The sequence below is a fragment of the Candoia aspera genome, chromosome 1 (assembly GCF_035149785.1).
Source record: "Candoia aspera isolate rCanAsp1 chromosome 1, rCanAsp1.hap2, whole genome shotgun sequence".
NCBI classification, from domain to species: domain Eukaryota; kingdom Metazoa; phylum Chordata; class Lepidosauria; order Squamata; family Boidae; genus Candoia; species Candoia aspera.
The window spans coordinates 276325664-276340530 of NC_086153.1; the positions used below are offsets into that span (position 1 = coordinate 276325664).

At 39.7% G+C, this 14867-nt stretch overlaps 1 protein-coding gene across 1 annotated transcript in view; it reads right to left on the bottom strand.

Moving 5' to 3' along the window:
* Positions 1-9701, bottom strand: part of LOC134487781 (cytochrome c oxidase assembly protein COX16 homolog, mitochondrial) — a 29588-nt gene extending 19887 nt beyond the window's left edge. Inside the window, exon 1 of the mRNA XM_063289833.1 lies at positions 9489-9701. Coding sequence (XP_063145903.1) covers positions 9489-9548 — 60 coding nt within the window. The 5' untranslated portion in view covers positions 9549-9701. The remainder of the gene's footprint in view (positions 1-9488) is intronic.
* Between the last annotated feature and the right edge of the window lie 5166 nt (positions 9702-14867).

The window sequence follows — 14867 nt, forward strand, 5'->3', positions numbered from 1 at the left end:
TTGTACATGTGTAGAAACCCATGTCTAGAAGCTACTCTTATCAGCTCAAAATAGTGCAACCATTTTGCAGAACTATCTTTTCAAGTGAGGCACCGCTATGCAGCATTATTTCAATCAAAGTTTTGAACAAAGTAAAGCACTTCATTGAGGATTTGCACATGACTTGACTCTTGCACTTGTTTGGGATACAGTTTAATATGCGATGGATTCTATAACAACGCTACTCTGCCCATAAACCAGTGATTCTATGGCACCATATTTAGGAGACAAATGCAACTTTAACACTCTCACCTATCTTGGAGAAATATAACAGAAACTTTATGTTTGCACAAAGGACCCAATTGAGCAAAAGACAATTTGAATAGAAACAGGTAACAGCTCTGGGCAAGGAATATTTAAGAGCATAACGTTGGGTCAGGCCAGAGGCCCATCCAGTCCACTGTGTAACACAGTGTCAATCTGGATATATTTGGGAAGCTCACAAGCCTGGAATGAAAAAAAATAACTCCCTCCCATTGGTGCTTCCTATGGGGAAGACCAAAACTTATCTTTAAGTTTTGCCACTTATGATTCAAAAGGTAGTAAATAGCTGTCAATATTAACAGTCACTCATAACCTCCATGAACCCGTCCAGTCCCATTCAAATTGGCTATCATCATCACAATCGCTGGCAGCAAAATTCCACAATTTAACTATGTTCTGTATATAAAAAATCCTTGGGTAGGTCCATTTCATTTCAATGGATGACCTCAAGTTCTAACATTGTGAGGGAGATAACATTCTTTTCACTTGATATATGCCATTCATGATTTTACGTTTCTCTATCATGTCCCCGTTTACACTCCTTTGATCCGAGCTAGAGAACTTTCATTACTGCAGTCCCTCCTTGTGGGGGAACTGCTTCAATTCCCAAATACCTTTATGCACCTATTCTAGCTCAGTAATGTCCTTCTTAAACTATGGTTACCAGAACTGTATACAATACTCCAGATGCAGGGTCACATTTGTGTAAGGGCATTATTATATTGGCAGTTCTATTTCCAATTCCCTTCCTAATGATTCCAGCCACGGAATTATAAACTTGATCATGGCAACTGCACATTGGGTTGATATTTTCATCCAAGATTCCTTTCCTGATTAATTATTGCTAGTTCAGATTCCACTATTACACAGGTAAAGTTTGGATTGTTATTTCCCTTTGCCAACATGCATCACTAACTTGTTTACGTTGAATAGCATTTGGCATTCTGAAGCCCATTCAGCCATTTTGGAGAGATTGCTCTGTAACTCTTTCACAATCTCTTTTTGATTTTACCACTTCAGATTGGCACCGTCATCAGAAATAACCACCTCACCACTCAATCGTAATTCCATTTTATTTATGTACAAGTTAAAAAGCACTGGTCCCAGCATCTATTCCTGAAGGACCCCAGTATACGTAACTCATCAGTGGGATAATTGCTCATTTATTCCTACTTTTGTTTTCTTTTTATTAACCAGTTGCCAATCCCTGAGATCCCCTGTATTTTTATGTCATAGCAGCTGAGTTTTCTGATGATGACCTTTGTCAAAGACTTTTTGAAAGTGTATATATATAGTATCTATTGGGTCACGCTTTTCTGCTTGCTTATTGACACTATCTTCTCTATCATCTTTTTGAGGTAATATCAGTAGTAAGGTATCCTACTAGTTTGAGTGTATTCTATTCTTTTTGTAGAGACTGGCCATATCCCATAAACCTCAATCAAAATCCCTAATCCCAGCACCCTCATCTTATCCACACATTGAAACTATTTAGCTCTAACTTCCCTTGCTTATGGAACAGGTAGAATTTTCAAGAAAGGCACCTTGATCATTCTGGATTCAACAACAGTCCAACAAATTTGGCTTCCAGTACTGCCTGACGAGTTGTTGTACATCACTGTTTAACACGTGAATAAACAGCACTTATCCTTCCCTGGCATGGATGTTTAACTCATGTTTGCTTCACTGAAATTTATCAAGGAGTGTCAACAGTTTGTCACTGTGATTGTGATGCTTCAACAGCTGGGAATTCCTTGTGGCTGGAGAGAACATGCAATCTCAACCTCTGCAACTACAACATTTTCAGCATGGAAATACATGTACGGGATAAAACTCACAAGGAAGTCCACAGGGGGGAAAGTTTCCTTAAGCAGAGTAAGATGTGTACTTCAAAATTGGTAAGGGAATACAAAAGGCATTTTGCAAAATCCAGTCTTAACAAGAAGGCAGGCCATATATTCCGTAGTGAAAGCATGAGCAAATGTTTCTCTGAACCACACTGTAGTCATTTTGAATTACAGGCTTGGCCAGGTCAGAATTTAGAAAGCTGTGACTGTCTGAAAAATAGCTTCCTGTAGGTTTCCCCAAAGCAAGACACATTCCATTTTTTAAAAAATAAAGAATGTGCTGTCTTCTTCAACTGCAGTAGAATCAAACATTGCTGGGTTTTGAAGAATTTGGCATTACTTGTGAAATTTATGTATCATATCTCCTCCATGAACTCAAGGGGGCATACATACCATTCCACCTATTTTTTCCAACAATAACCCTGTGAGGTAGATTGGGCTGAGAGGAAACGACTGGTCCAAAGTTATTCAGTGAATTTTCATGGCTGAGGGTAAACTTGAACCTGGATCTCACCAGTCCTAGTCCAACTCCTAATCACTGCGCTACACTGACTCAAATTTCTTAATTTGTGCCCATATAGCAAGGAAATATACATTTTTTTCACTGACATTTCATAATTATATAAAAAATATGGCAAGCAAGTGACAAAAAAAACAGTAAAGATTCTAACCAAGCTATGCCGGCAAATTTGAAGAACGACACAGAGACCAACAGATTAGAAGAGGTAAATCTACATACCAATACCAAGAAAGGAGACTTAACAGAGTCTGCAAATTATCATACAATATTCTGATTGTCACATGAAAGCAATACTGATTAGAATTATCCAACACAGATTAGAACCAGATGCCAGATGTTAAAGATGGCTTTCGAAATAGCAGAACACAACACAATACTACTGATGCAGCCGAATAATTGAGAAAGCCAAAGGATACCAAAAAGAAGTCAAGAGTGTGCTTCATTGATTATAGAAGGGTGTCAGGGCAGCCTTGCTCCAAGAAAGACACGGACTCACTTAGAGGGTCTAAGGATTTCCAGCTTTATTGGAACAGAATGCATGCAATGAAAAAGACGGGAATCCTTATGTGTTGGCAGGGTGTCCTGTTTATACTCCAGTGGCGGACATTGTCCTTCTCCACCCCCCATTGACCCTTGAGCCAGGACCGGATGGGTGCTTGGGACTGTGATGCGTCTGCTGATGGGCGATTCCGGCGATCTCTGGCGTTCTCCTTTGTTTCCTCGCCTTCGTCCAGTGCAGGTGCGTCCCCCGGGGTAATGGGAAGGCGTTCCCCCGATCTTTCAATGGGTGCCAAGTCTGGTCTGAGGGGCGTTTCTATTATGTTGGTGATTCCTTTATGGATATGGGTGCTTGAGGGATATGTGAGAGATTAAGGGATTATGATTATCCCTTCCTCTTTCCTAATGTGCATGTTCCCCATTGTGATGCACTTATGCCTTGCAACGGGGAACATGACAAAGGGCCTTGGTTGCATTGATTATATCAAGCTGTGGAAATACGTGCTTGGAAATACAGAAATCCCAAAACATCTCGTTGTCTGCGTTTGAAACACATACACAGGTCAGGAAGCCACTGGACAGACAGAACACGGCAAAACAGACTGGCTCCAGGTTGGCAAAGGAGTAAGACTAGGCTGTATATTCTCACCTTATTTATTCAACCTATATATGGAGTATATACTGAGGGAAAATGGATTGGAAGAAGATGAGCATGAGTGTACCACTAGAAGACCTGAAGGATCAGTTTGGGGACAGATTCTCCTGGGGAAAATCTATCTATGTGGTTAGTAAGAGTAAACACTGACTTGACTGCACATAGTCAGAACATTTCATAATAAGAGATATCAGCCAGGAACAAAGGAGTAATACAATATCAAGTGCATTAGCTCAGAAGCTCAATGCTGCAATTCTTTCCATTAGATAGGCACTCACTTGGTTACTGAAATGAACTACAGCAAAGCTAGTTAATTCCAACCCCCATGAACATAATAGTAGGAGGTGGTAAGAAGCACAATGCAAAACACTGGTTAATGGTAAAAGTATTTGATAAAAGCAGTGAAATTGGGACAGAATATGCTAAATTCACCACTTGTGTTGCACCAAATTTTTAAAGAGCAAAAGCATGCAGACACTTCTTGTTAAGTAGCTCTTTACTGTTCTCTATTTTTCTTCCTTTTGCCTAAGCACTTCCTTAAGGCAATCGTATTTCACTTTGGGATAGGATCCTATTACCAAAATATAAACATTATTTCTTGCTTTAAAATTTGTTTTGAGACAGTGACAACTGATTTAATTTCAAGCTTTAACAATTCCTCCAGGACTACATGAAAAGTATTACATTTTTCATTGTATCCACCATTTTATTACAAGCTTATTAAGAGCCGGTAACTACAAAAGACAAACCAATACTATAAATGAAAGTTTAAGCAATGTAGTGATTACATTTGGATGTTCCATATTCAGCAGTTTTTTTCCCCCTTAAAAATAAATGGCCGCCATTTATTTCACTGAGGGAGAAAAAAAACTCTCCAGAGGTAGGCTGAGAAAGCGCATATTAGAAGAGCTTCCTGAAACTGGTATTTGTGTATACAAATTTAAGACTTTTGCCTTTAAACAGAGATGGAGAACTATCAGCTGCCAAATCCCTCCCATCCAGCTCACAGAGCCCCTAAGAAGTACTCTAAAGTCCCATCCCATCTCTGCAATTATCTCACTGAGAAAGGCAAGGGGAAGTGAAGCAGCGTTCTGAGAACTGTGGCTTCAAGGTCCTCATAATAGGAAACAGAGACTCAAATGAAGCCTGCTCCCAGGAACCATTTCGAACGCCACAAAGAAGTGGCTTTCTTGGATTTACTATCCTATCACCTCACCAGGGATCTGCAACTTAGAGTATTTCTTTATTGCTTGGGGTTGTAGGCTCCTTCAACTTTAAACAGCAAACATCTTCATAACAAAGATAAACTAATCTAACAAATAACAATAATTGTCAGTGTTGCAATGCTCTGGGAAAACACTCTTCCAGATAAAACCACCACCACCTGCAGGGCAGCTATCTGTATTTCACGCTCCAAAGGCCTCCTGAATTGTTAGGTCTTGATGGCCTTCCTGAATTCCATAAGGATTGGGGTTACTCTACAAGTAGTACTCGCTTAGCGACCACAGTTGGGACCGGCAACTCAGTTGTTAAGCAAAGCAATTGCTAAGTGAAACTGCAACTGTGCTTATGATCTTACTTCAGCTTTCCTTTGCTTTACAGAACTGCGAAGGTCATAAATGCAAGGGCTGGTCACAAAGTTACTTTTTAATCACTGTCATAACTGCAAACCATCACTGTACGAGGCAGTCACTAAACAAGGATTACCTGTAATTGCAGGGGAACGCTGCTGTATAGGAGGAGGGGGAAAACAGCAAGGATTCCAAGCTTTGTCTACCTATTGCTGCTTGTGACTCTCCAATCCATCAAAGATGCACAACGTCAGTTTTTATGATCAGTGGTTGAAACAATAAAATTGGACTGACACAGCATCCAGGCCTAGGAGTAGGCATGGAGAGCAATTCAGCATTCAGGTCAGATTTTCTACCTGTTTCTTAAACCGGCTCTTTTAAACATCCATAGAAACAAGTTTATTTGTCCAATTACATAATTTGATCTTGATAGCAATTTATCGTAGCAGTGTCAGAAAACTTGCTGTCCCAGTGCAGTATGCTAAAGTCACATAGGGTGAATCACCAGCTGCTGCAGCAGTGATCAGGAATCAACTCTGACATTTCACTTACTGTACTTTAGAAACTGGAGCACCATCTACTGTATTTGAGAGCCAAGTGCACTACAAATATGAGCCGCAAGAAAGAAAGGAATAGTTCATTTTGTCTTTTTGTCCATCAGTTTGGGGACATTAGGAAAAAAAGGAAAAGGCAAGGAAATATGAAAATCTAAAAAGGAGAGCAATCTCTTACAAGACAAGCAAGGTATGTGAGGATCAAATGAAAAGAGATTCCATCTAAACCACCTTAAGCTCTTAGAGGAAAGACAGAATGTAACTAACAAAAAATATATGTAATAAATTTTGTTCTTTTGAATTTCCTCAGAGCAGCAACTGGCTGTGGGGGAAAAAATAAAGCAACGGTACCCACCCCCCAAGTTGGGAGTGAATTCTTCCAGGACTCAGGAAGCAATCTAGTACCCCCAGACTTCTAGATGCAGTGAGTAAATAGATACAATTATGATTTGGTTTTATTTTGTATTCAGTGAAGCTTTACCATATTTCCTTCAAAATCAGTTTTTTTTCCTAGAGGCCTCATCACCATTTTGGATGGGCCTACCCATTGTTCCTTGGTTCACCTTCTCTCCCTTAAAACTTAATCATTTTCTCTAAGCTAAATCCCATCCATTTTTCATTGTTGTTGTGCATTCTTCATAAACTCTAAATATTATTTTAAGCAGATATTTTCATACCAATTTGTTTCTTAAATAGCATAGTTATAATCCAGTAAAATGCCCCAGAAGACCTAGTCTTTGTTAGATTGACTCCCAGATACAGGGTTTAAGGTGCCTTTGTTTTTCTCAATTAGAGATTTTCTTTTTCTTTTGGTCTTGGCCTTTCTCCCCTAGTGGAGGGGAAGAAAAAAAGGTAGTGGTAGCAAGTATCAACTCACAGCAGTAACTGCTGCATCACTGCAGGTTGTCCTAGTTGGATGGGGCAGACCTACAGAGAGTTTTACAATTAAAAAAAAGAGAGAATTCTTAAAATACCATAGTTCTCAAAATAACAGGGAGTTCCATAATGATGCCAAAATTTGTGTGATCTTATATGCAAGGGGTAGAGTTTGCACTGTGACATTGCAGTACACATTTCTCTCCTTATAGACACCTACAGGTAGTTATCTAGTGAACTGAATGAGAAACTGGCACTCAAATGGAAAAGTACCAGGAGGTATGTGAGAAAAATTCCAAGCTTGGAGAGGTTAATCTTGTTGGAAATTATAAAGGAGAATAGGAACTGTAGTACTTGTAGCCCTCACACGGAACAAGTTATTGTGCATGGTAGGTTTCAAGTTTAGGCTGGACAACTAAACTTTGAGCTGTGGTGTATGTATGTATGTGTATATTAATTAATTAATTAATTAATTAAAACTTTTAGTTCAGAAAGTGAACAATAAAATTTGTAAACCTACATGTGTTTCTAAGTTTTATGAGTCTAGGATAAATCAGAACAGGTATCTATGGAGGTATTATAAAGAACCTCTTTACAATGTCCTTGTGACACATTCATGGAACAAAGAAAGCTCGTAAACGGTAGACAGAGCATTCCACTCTTTCTTCAACAACTGACTTGGTTTCTGTGCTATTTTCTCAGTGATCAGCATGGTAATCCAGAAAATGACAGAAAAGGTTACAATCATGTTGTCCTTCTTCCCTAAGCAGTCCACTTAACAGAAAACATTTGGTTTTGAACACCTAGTCTGTCATGAGGCAAAGACCTCAACAAATATTCCTTGGAGGAACGTTTTAATGATGGCAGTGTTTTTCATGTGGACAGAGTGAGCAGAAAAGTGGGGTAATCCCTTCAGCAGGTCTCCTGGCTTTAAGGTGTGGCTTGAAAAAAATAGGCAAGCCAACTTCTAAGGACAGCCAGGCAGATAGTGAGTGTGAGTGTGTGAGTGATAAATGGGGTGTCTCACATCAGCAGCATTCCTGTTTTAAACCAAATACTCTTTCACACTTGCTAGAATGTATTCTATTGTCAGGCAAATGGTAAACAGGATGTCACATAAATCAAGGTGTCACATTTCCCTCATACATGAAGCATGTTAAATCTTGCCCCCTAACCCGTCACACTTGTAGCTCTTGCCCCTCTTACAGGATTCAGTGTCATTGCTGAAATATTCCAAGTCCCACTGTATGCTGTTCCAGTTTCTCTTCTATCAAATTACACCTGAGTAATCAAATGACTATTTTCCTTAATCCCTGAAGAGATTAATACCAGTCCTCTAGTGACACCCTCAAAAACAAACAGTCTCTTGAAAACAAAACTACAGTTACTGTCCATTTTAGAAGATGAGTGTGGTTTTAAAGTTGGAGGAAGAAATACAAGTAATCTGAGCTATGCTGATGATACTACTCTAACAGCTGAAAATGCAAAGGATCTGTAAGCTCTAGTAATGAAAGTCAAGGAGCACAATTACAACAAGTACAGCAACCAGCGTTAGAATTGACAATGAGGATATTTAAGTGGTAGATAGCTTCTGCTTTATAAGATCAACCATCAACAGTAAAGGAAGGAGCAGTGAAGAAATACGCTACAGACTAGCACTTGGTAGAGCAGCCACGAAGGCCTTAGAAAAGATACTCAGATGCTATGATGTGTCTATACCTACGAAAATCAGAATCATGCAAGCCATGGTATTCTCTGTGACACTCCTTGGAAGTGAAAGTTGGACTTTAAAGAAGCAGGGTAGAATATTAACATTTTTTAAACTTTGGACAGCCAAGGAAACAAACCAATGAATCTTTGAAGAAATCAACCCAGAGTTCTCACTTGAGGCAAAAATGAGCAGGCTCAAGTTACCATAGCTTGGACACATTATGTGAAGAGCTAGCTCTCTGGAGAAGACTCTGATGTTGGGAAAGGTGGAAGAAAGAGGATGACCAGCAAGGTGGATGGGCTCACTTACAGTGGCAATGTGTGCACTGTTGGAAGATCTGAAAGACCAGGTTAGGGACAGATCATTATGAAGAAAATCTACATATGTGGTCACTAAGAGTCAGCACCGACTTCATGGTACGTAATCAAAGGATTAATTTGCACAAGTCATACTATAACACAGTTGTCCTCAACAGAGCACTGTCCAATGCTCATTACCCTCACCCAGATATCCAAGTAAATAATGGGATGTGTAGTCCACTCTCTCTGGAAGGCTCTGAGTTGAGAAATGCTTTATTACTACTACTGTTATAGGCCGTTCATATGTACAGTATAAAGAAAGCACACAATACGAGTAACACTGAGCTAGAGTGAAATGAGGAACTTTCCGGCATCTCCCCTTCAGCCAGCAAACACTCGCCCCCTTTGCCAGACTGACAGGCGCGGCATCCAGCGACGAACGAGCCTCGAGGAAAACGGCGAGCCTTCAATAGGATTCCAGCCAATAAGATTTCTACTTGCTCGTCCCAAAGAACCCACCGGAGCAGCCCTCGCTCTGCGACGTCCGAGCATGTAGCCTTCCCTGTAGCCTGCTAAGCTGCAACGTGCAATCGCTTTCTAGCCCCCCTCCCAGCCCCGCTAACTTAGCTGTTCGTCGTATCACCGACCGCTCACCATCATCGGGAGTCCGTACTGCAGCGTCTTGTTTCTCCGCAGCCTTTGCATCCAGGCCATAGCTCACTTTTTAGCCTCAGAGGGAGATCATCTCTTTACTAGTGCCACGATCCAGCAGAAATTTCATTCCCCTGGATTCGGTGGCCGGAAGCAACAAGGTTCCGTTGTGCGAAAGGGCCGCGCAGGCAGACATTTGTACGCAGGATGAGCCTGCAGTAAGAGCAGGAACCTTGCCGAAGAGAAATTCCGTAAAACCTTGTGGAGGCTCTCTGGCAAGCCTGATCACGGAGCAATTCTGCCACTGTTGTTGTAAAGCAAAACAAAACTATGCCATAAAGTTTCGGCAACGACACTCCATTCCTCCAGATGATTGATGCAACAATCTTGCGAGAGCACATTCCGTATCTCGCGCCTGCTCGGAAGTGAGTTCGAAAGGTCTAATCGTATATATGATCGTAACTTAAGTCTTTTCTACTAAATATCAGCCACAGATCTGTAGAGACTTTTCTCTTTCTCCCATTTAACTGGATCAGGCCGTTTCATCTTCCAGTATTTTTTTTTTCTGGACTGTGAAACTTTTTCTGGACATTGCGTAATCCTAGCATCGGATCTCAATGTCAAACGGATCTCTCAGCCCGCCCTTTCTCTTGGTGCACCCTCTGTTGACCTTATTCTTTTTTCCTGCCACCAAGCAAGTTAAATCGAAATACCTCTTTTTCTAGAAAGAAAGATCTGTTTGGTGGGCTACACTCTGACGATAAATTCTCCCTCAGAAATATGTACTGGCGCAAATGCTCTCATTACCGATGAGCTGGTAGTAGTGACATAATACTTAGCAGTGAATAAATAACATACTGAAACTGGGGGCTGCAGATCTGATCAGATGCAGATCTGGGAATGGGGGAGGGTAGTCAGATTTCATAAAATTGATTAAAAATAGATGCATTCCTCAAGGTCAAGTAAGTGTATATGTCAGGGTGACCCAGGACATTGTACTTAATTTCTCCACTAGATGGCACCTTCTTTATATCAAATGTTGATGCAATACTTTGCTCGCTGCTCGTAGAGAATTACATTCTGAAAACATGAACAGTGATATGGTCCATGCAGCGTTTTGGATTACACAAAACTCTTTATCAGAACCAAGACAGCACTGTGTCATACTGCTTTTCAGTCAGAGGTTCTGAAAGGAATGCAAAGAACCAACCCCAAGAATTGTTTTTATAATAGAATTCTGCTTTAGAGAACTAAAGCTTGATATAAATTTGGGGCTATTATTCTTTCACCAAGAATATTGTGTCTTTGATAAGGTAATGCCTTTAGTATAGAATGACTCTTACATAGATATTTCTAGGACAAGATCTATGTTTAGAAGTCCACATTAATTACAACACAAATGCATCAAACTGAAATGCAAATCTGACTTTTTGTAAAAACTGTCATCAACTAAAAAGTTTATTCTGAGCCAACATTCATCAGCAGTCAGTCTTGGAACAGCCTAAGCAACAGGCAGTAATTTCCAAATAAACTTGAGCCATAGCACTATACTGTTTTAAAAACAAAATGCTGCAAGGTTGTTTGATGTTGTTTTACAATGTGTTTAAATATATGTTTCAAATATATATATTTTTAGTTAGTTTTTAATGTACTGTTTTAAAATTATTCTTATTAGCCACCTTGAGTGCCATCTGCTGGAGGAAAAGCAGGATATATAAGCTCCATAAATATTGAAAAATAAACTTTCTCAGTGATGTCTAGCTGCAGTTCCATAACAAAACAGTAATGATGTCACTGTCAGTTGAACCTGCAGTATAGCTAAACTGTATATCTTAGTGTTCTTGATGCTGGGGATAAAGAGACAGGATTTATTTATTTGTTTGATTTATATCCCACTTTTCACTCAGAAGCTGAGTATACATAAAGTTCTTTCCTATTTTTCCCAGCCAACAACAAATCGGTGAGCTGAGAGTAGTGACTAGGTTACAGTCATCCAGTGAACTTCCATGGCTGAAGGTGGAATAGAATCTAGGCTTCACTGATATCTGTTCAAGACCTTAACTATTATATCACAATGGCTCTGATTTATACCAGGAATGCTGTGTCAGTAAATGGCCCTTGGGTGCTGCACTATGCCCTATAATCAACTAATATACTGTTGAAAGAACACCTATCACACAAAAACATCTACTAATTCCTGATCTAAATTAGATTTTCACTGAAATGCACACTGGAATTCACATTTGAGTACTGCATTGCTTTTTGTGGAATATGCAGTCTGGATTCCCCCTTGTTATTTTTCCAACTTGACAGATTATTGTAAAGAATATCAGAATGTTGTACAGAAATTATATAAAGGGTCTCAGGGTCTATCACTCATCAGGATAAATCTAAAAAAAAAAAAGGACGGGATCAAATTTGGCATGAGTAGAGAAACTACCAAATGAAAGAACAAGTTCAAAAATGGGCCAGAAATGCAGAGAGAAAAACATTCCAGAACAAATTCCAGCAATCCATCCATATGGAACAGGAAGTTCAGCAGTAGCTCAGAATGTTGCTGCTTGCTCCTCTGTCTTCCTTCCTGATCACATGACCCAGAGAACTATTAATAAAGGACAGGATAGAAAAAATTATAAAACTTATGCTTTGCTTGTTTCCCTATCTTGTTTTCTAGAACCTACTGTACATTCCCTTTGGACCCCACTGTTATTTATTTATACACACACACACACACACACACAAATAAATCATTGGCACAGTTCTCTGCCATTTTGAGGTTGGAAACACATGGAAACTATAGGACAAACCATAAAGACCATAGTTTTAAAACAAATAATCCCACCAAAATAAGGGGAAAAAATCTGGCCTTGCCTATGTGCAGGACACAGCTCCACTTGCATCATAGCTGAAGCCCTTGCTCTCCCAAAATATATTAAGTGTGACCCTATATTCCAAGAAGGAGGCCCATCATAATTCCTACATGAGCAATAGACTGAGAAGTGTTTAGCCTAGAAATTGATGGAGATTGATTGATTGATTATTGTCATCAAGTCAGTGTTGACTCTTAGCAACCACATAGATAGATTTTCTCCATGATGATCTGTCCCTAACCTGGTCCCTCAGGTCTCCCAATGGTGCACCCATCGCCACTGTAACTGAATCCATCCACCTTGCTGCTTTCATCTTCTTTTTCTCTCTCCTTCCACATTTCCCATCATTAGAGCCTTGTCCAGAGAGCTAGTTCTTTGCATAATGTGTCCAAAGCAGGATAATTTGAGCCTGGTCATTTGTACCTCTAGTGAGCACATGCACACACCCACATACACATACACAAGTCCTGCTGTCCTGCCTTCTTGTGGCAGGGGAGCAGTTCCTGGGAAGGATGGGCAAAGAACATCAAGAGTATATATTCCCAGAAGGATCACCCAAGACATGAGGTCATCCCAGCTGCCAGGTAAAGCAAGCAGGCACCTATATTGGGCAGCAGCGATAAAGGAAGATGCTGGAGGCAGAGGATCACTTTAATGACAGCGGCAAAGACATCAATTCATACTGCATGGAAGAAGGCAATGGTAAACCATTCCACTATTTTTACCGAGAAATTTGGAAATTTTTCCACATGGGTAGAAAATATAAATGGATGAAGAGCCAACATTCTAATAACAGAGACATATTTTGATGGCAGGTGAACCTGAAGTGCTTCTAACCGTATATCACAGCTGCTTCATTTTGTGCTCATGACACTTGGAATCAATGGCTACACAATATTTACAATCACAAGAAAGCCATTTGCCGGGGCAAGGATGACTCATGTATTCTAGTAATGAAATCAGCAATCGTGCTATTCTCCTGCAACAAATCCATTGGTTCAGATTTATAGTATTTGTTCAGATTCTAAGATGATGAGTTTTCCGTTGCCTTTAGTTCTTTATTTCTTTGTTGAAGTTATATTCCTCCTGTCTTCCGTGAGCCCAAACTGCCAAAAGTAGTGCACCAGATTTGTCCTTACTGCATGAAGAAGGTTAGGCCAAGAGACAGAGGCTACAGTAGGCCAATGGCATACAGTGGGCTTCATGACCGGGGCCTGCCATTGTACATGAGTCCTTTGAAGCTGCTTCTCTTGTTATTATTATTTTAAAATCAGGTTTTATTATACTTTACAGATTTAAACTCTATTTCTAAATGTCCAGAAAACAGTTTAAATACATAAACAAATGTCTTGCTAAATAATCCAATCTTTGTGCAGAAATAACTTTTGTTGCAGCTGCACAAATAATATCTAAAAATTAAATAGCTGCATCTGTACCAATCCAGTTACTGCGGGAGATACAGTAGAAAATAATGGGTGGCGGATCAGCTTTCTATTGCATTTTCGCTTCTGGAACTCAGCCCAGATGTTTTGCATGAAGACACTTTCCGTTCATACACAACTGGATCAACCGTTGTATCTTATTTCAAGATTAATGATGTGATAGTATCTTTTTGAGGGCAACAGCACTGGTTGTATGCCCCATACAACTCTCTTCTCTTTTTAGCCACCCTAGCACAAAACCCAGTATCACCCAAGACTGATGGTTCACTTCTGCTTAGTGGTATGGCCAGCCCTGCATCTCTCCTGTTATGATAATATAGGAATAGAACTCACTTGGAATGTGACCTCTCAATAGTTTGAATGAACAAGGACACAATATTTAAAGAACTATTTAGCTACTATTCATTTAAAAAATCCAGATGACTTTATAAAATTAGAAACGATAAAATGCAATCTAGGAACAACACCCAAAACAACAACAAAACTCAGGAAGGACTACAAAGAGTAAATCAGCAAAGAAAAAGCATTCAATATTTTAAAACCAATACCATTCAAAAGAAAAAGAAAAGCTTAAGGGCTGACCCAGAAATTTTCATTAAGATCAGCTTTGGAGATAACTCTACTTTCGCTCCCACTGAATTTGTGAAACAACCATAAGCAATCAAGCTTGGTATAGTCATATTAGTCCAAAGAGCATTTAACTAGAATAGAAATAAGCTGTTCATAATCAACTCTCTGCTGCTTTGTGAACTGCTGGATAAATACATAGCTGCATTGCACCAAGAACAACAATACTGTATCTTAATCCATGTACAAAAAACCGTCTTCGAACGATTTGTGCAGCTGGACTTTCACTGCCCTCCTAGTCCCATTAAATTTAGTATGTTTAATGTAGGTCAACAGGCATCAGGACAACTGCCTATTGTCTTTCAGCCTGCTGGGCTTCATGCTTCTGGAGCCAGAGTATACAAAGGTTATCATATAAAATTTCCTAGTTTCTAATTTTATGGAAAGCTTTTTGAAGGAGAAATTGTCCCATTAAGCAGTGTAATACTTAATATTGCCTCTCC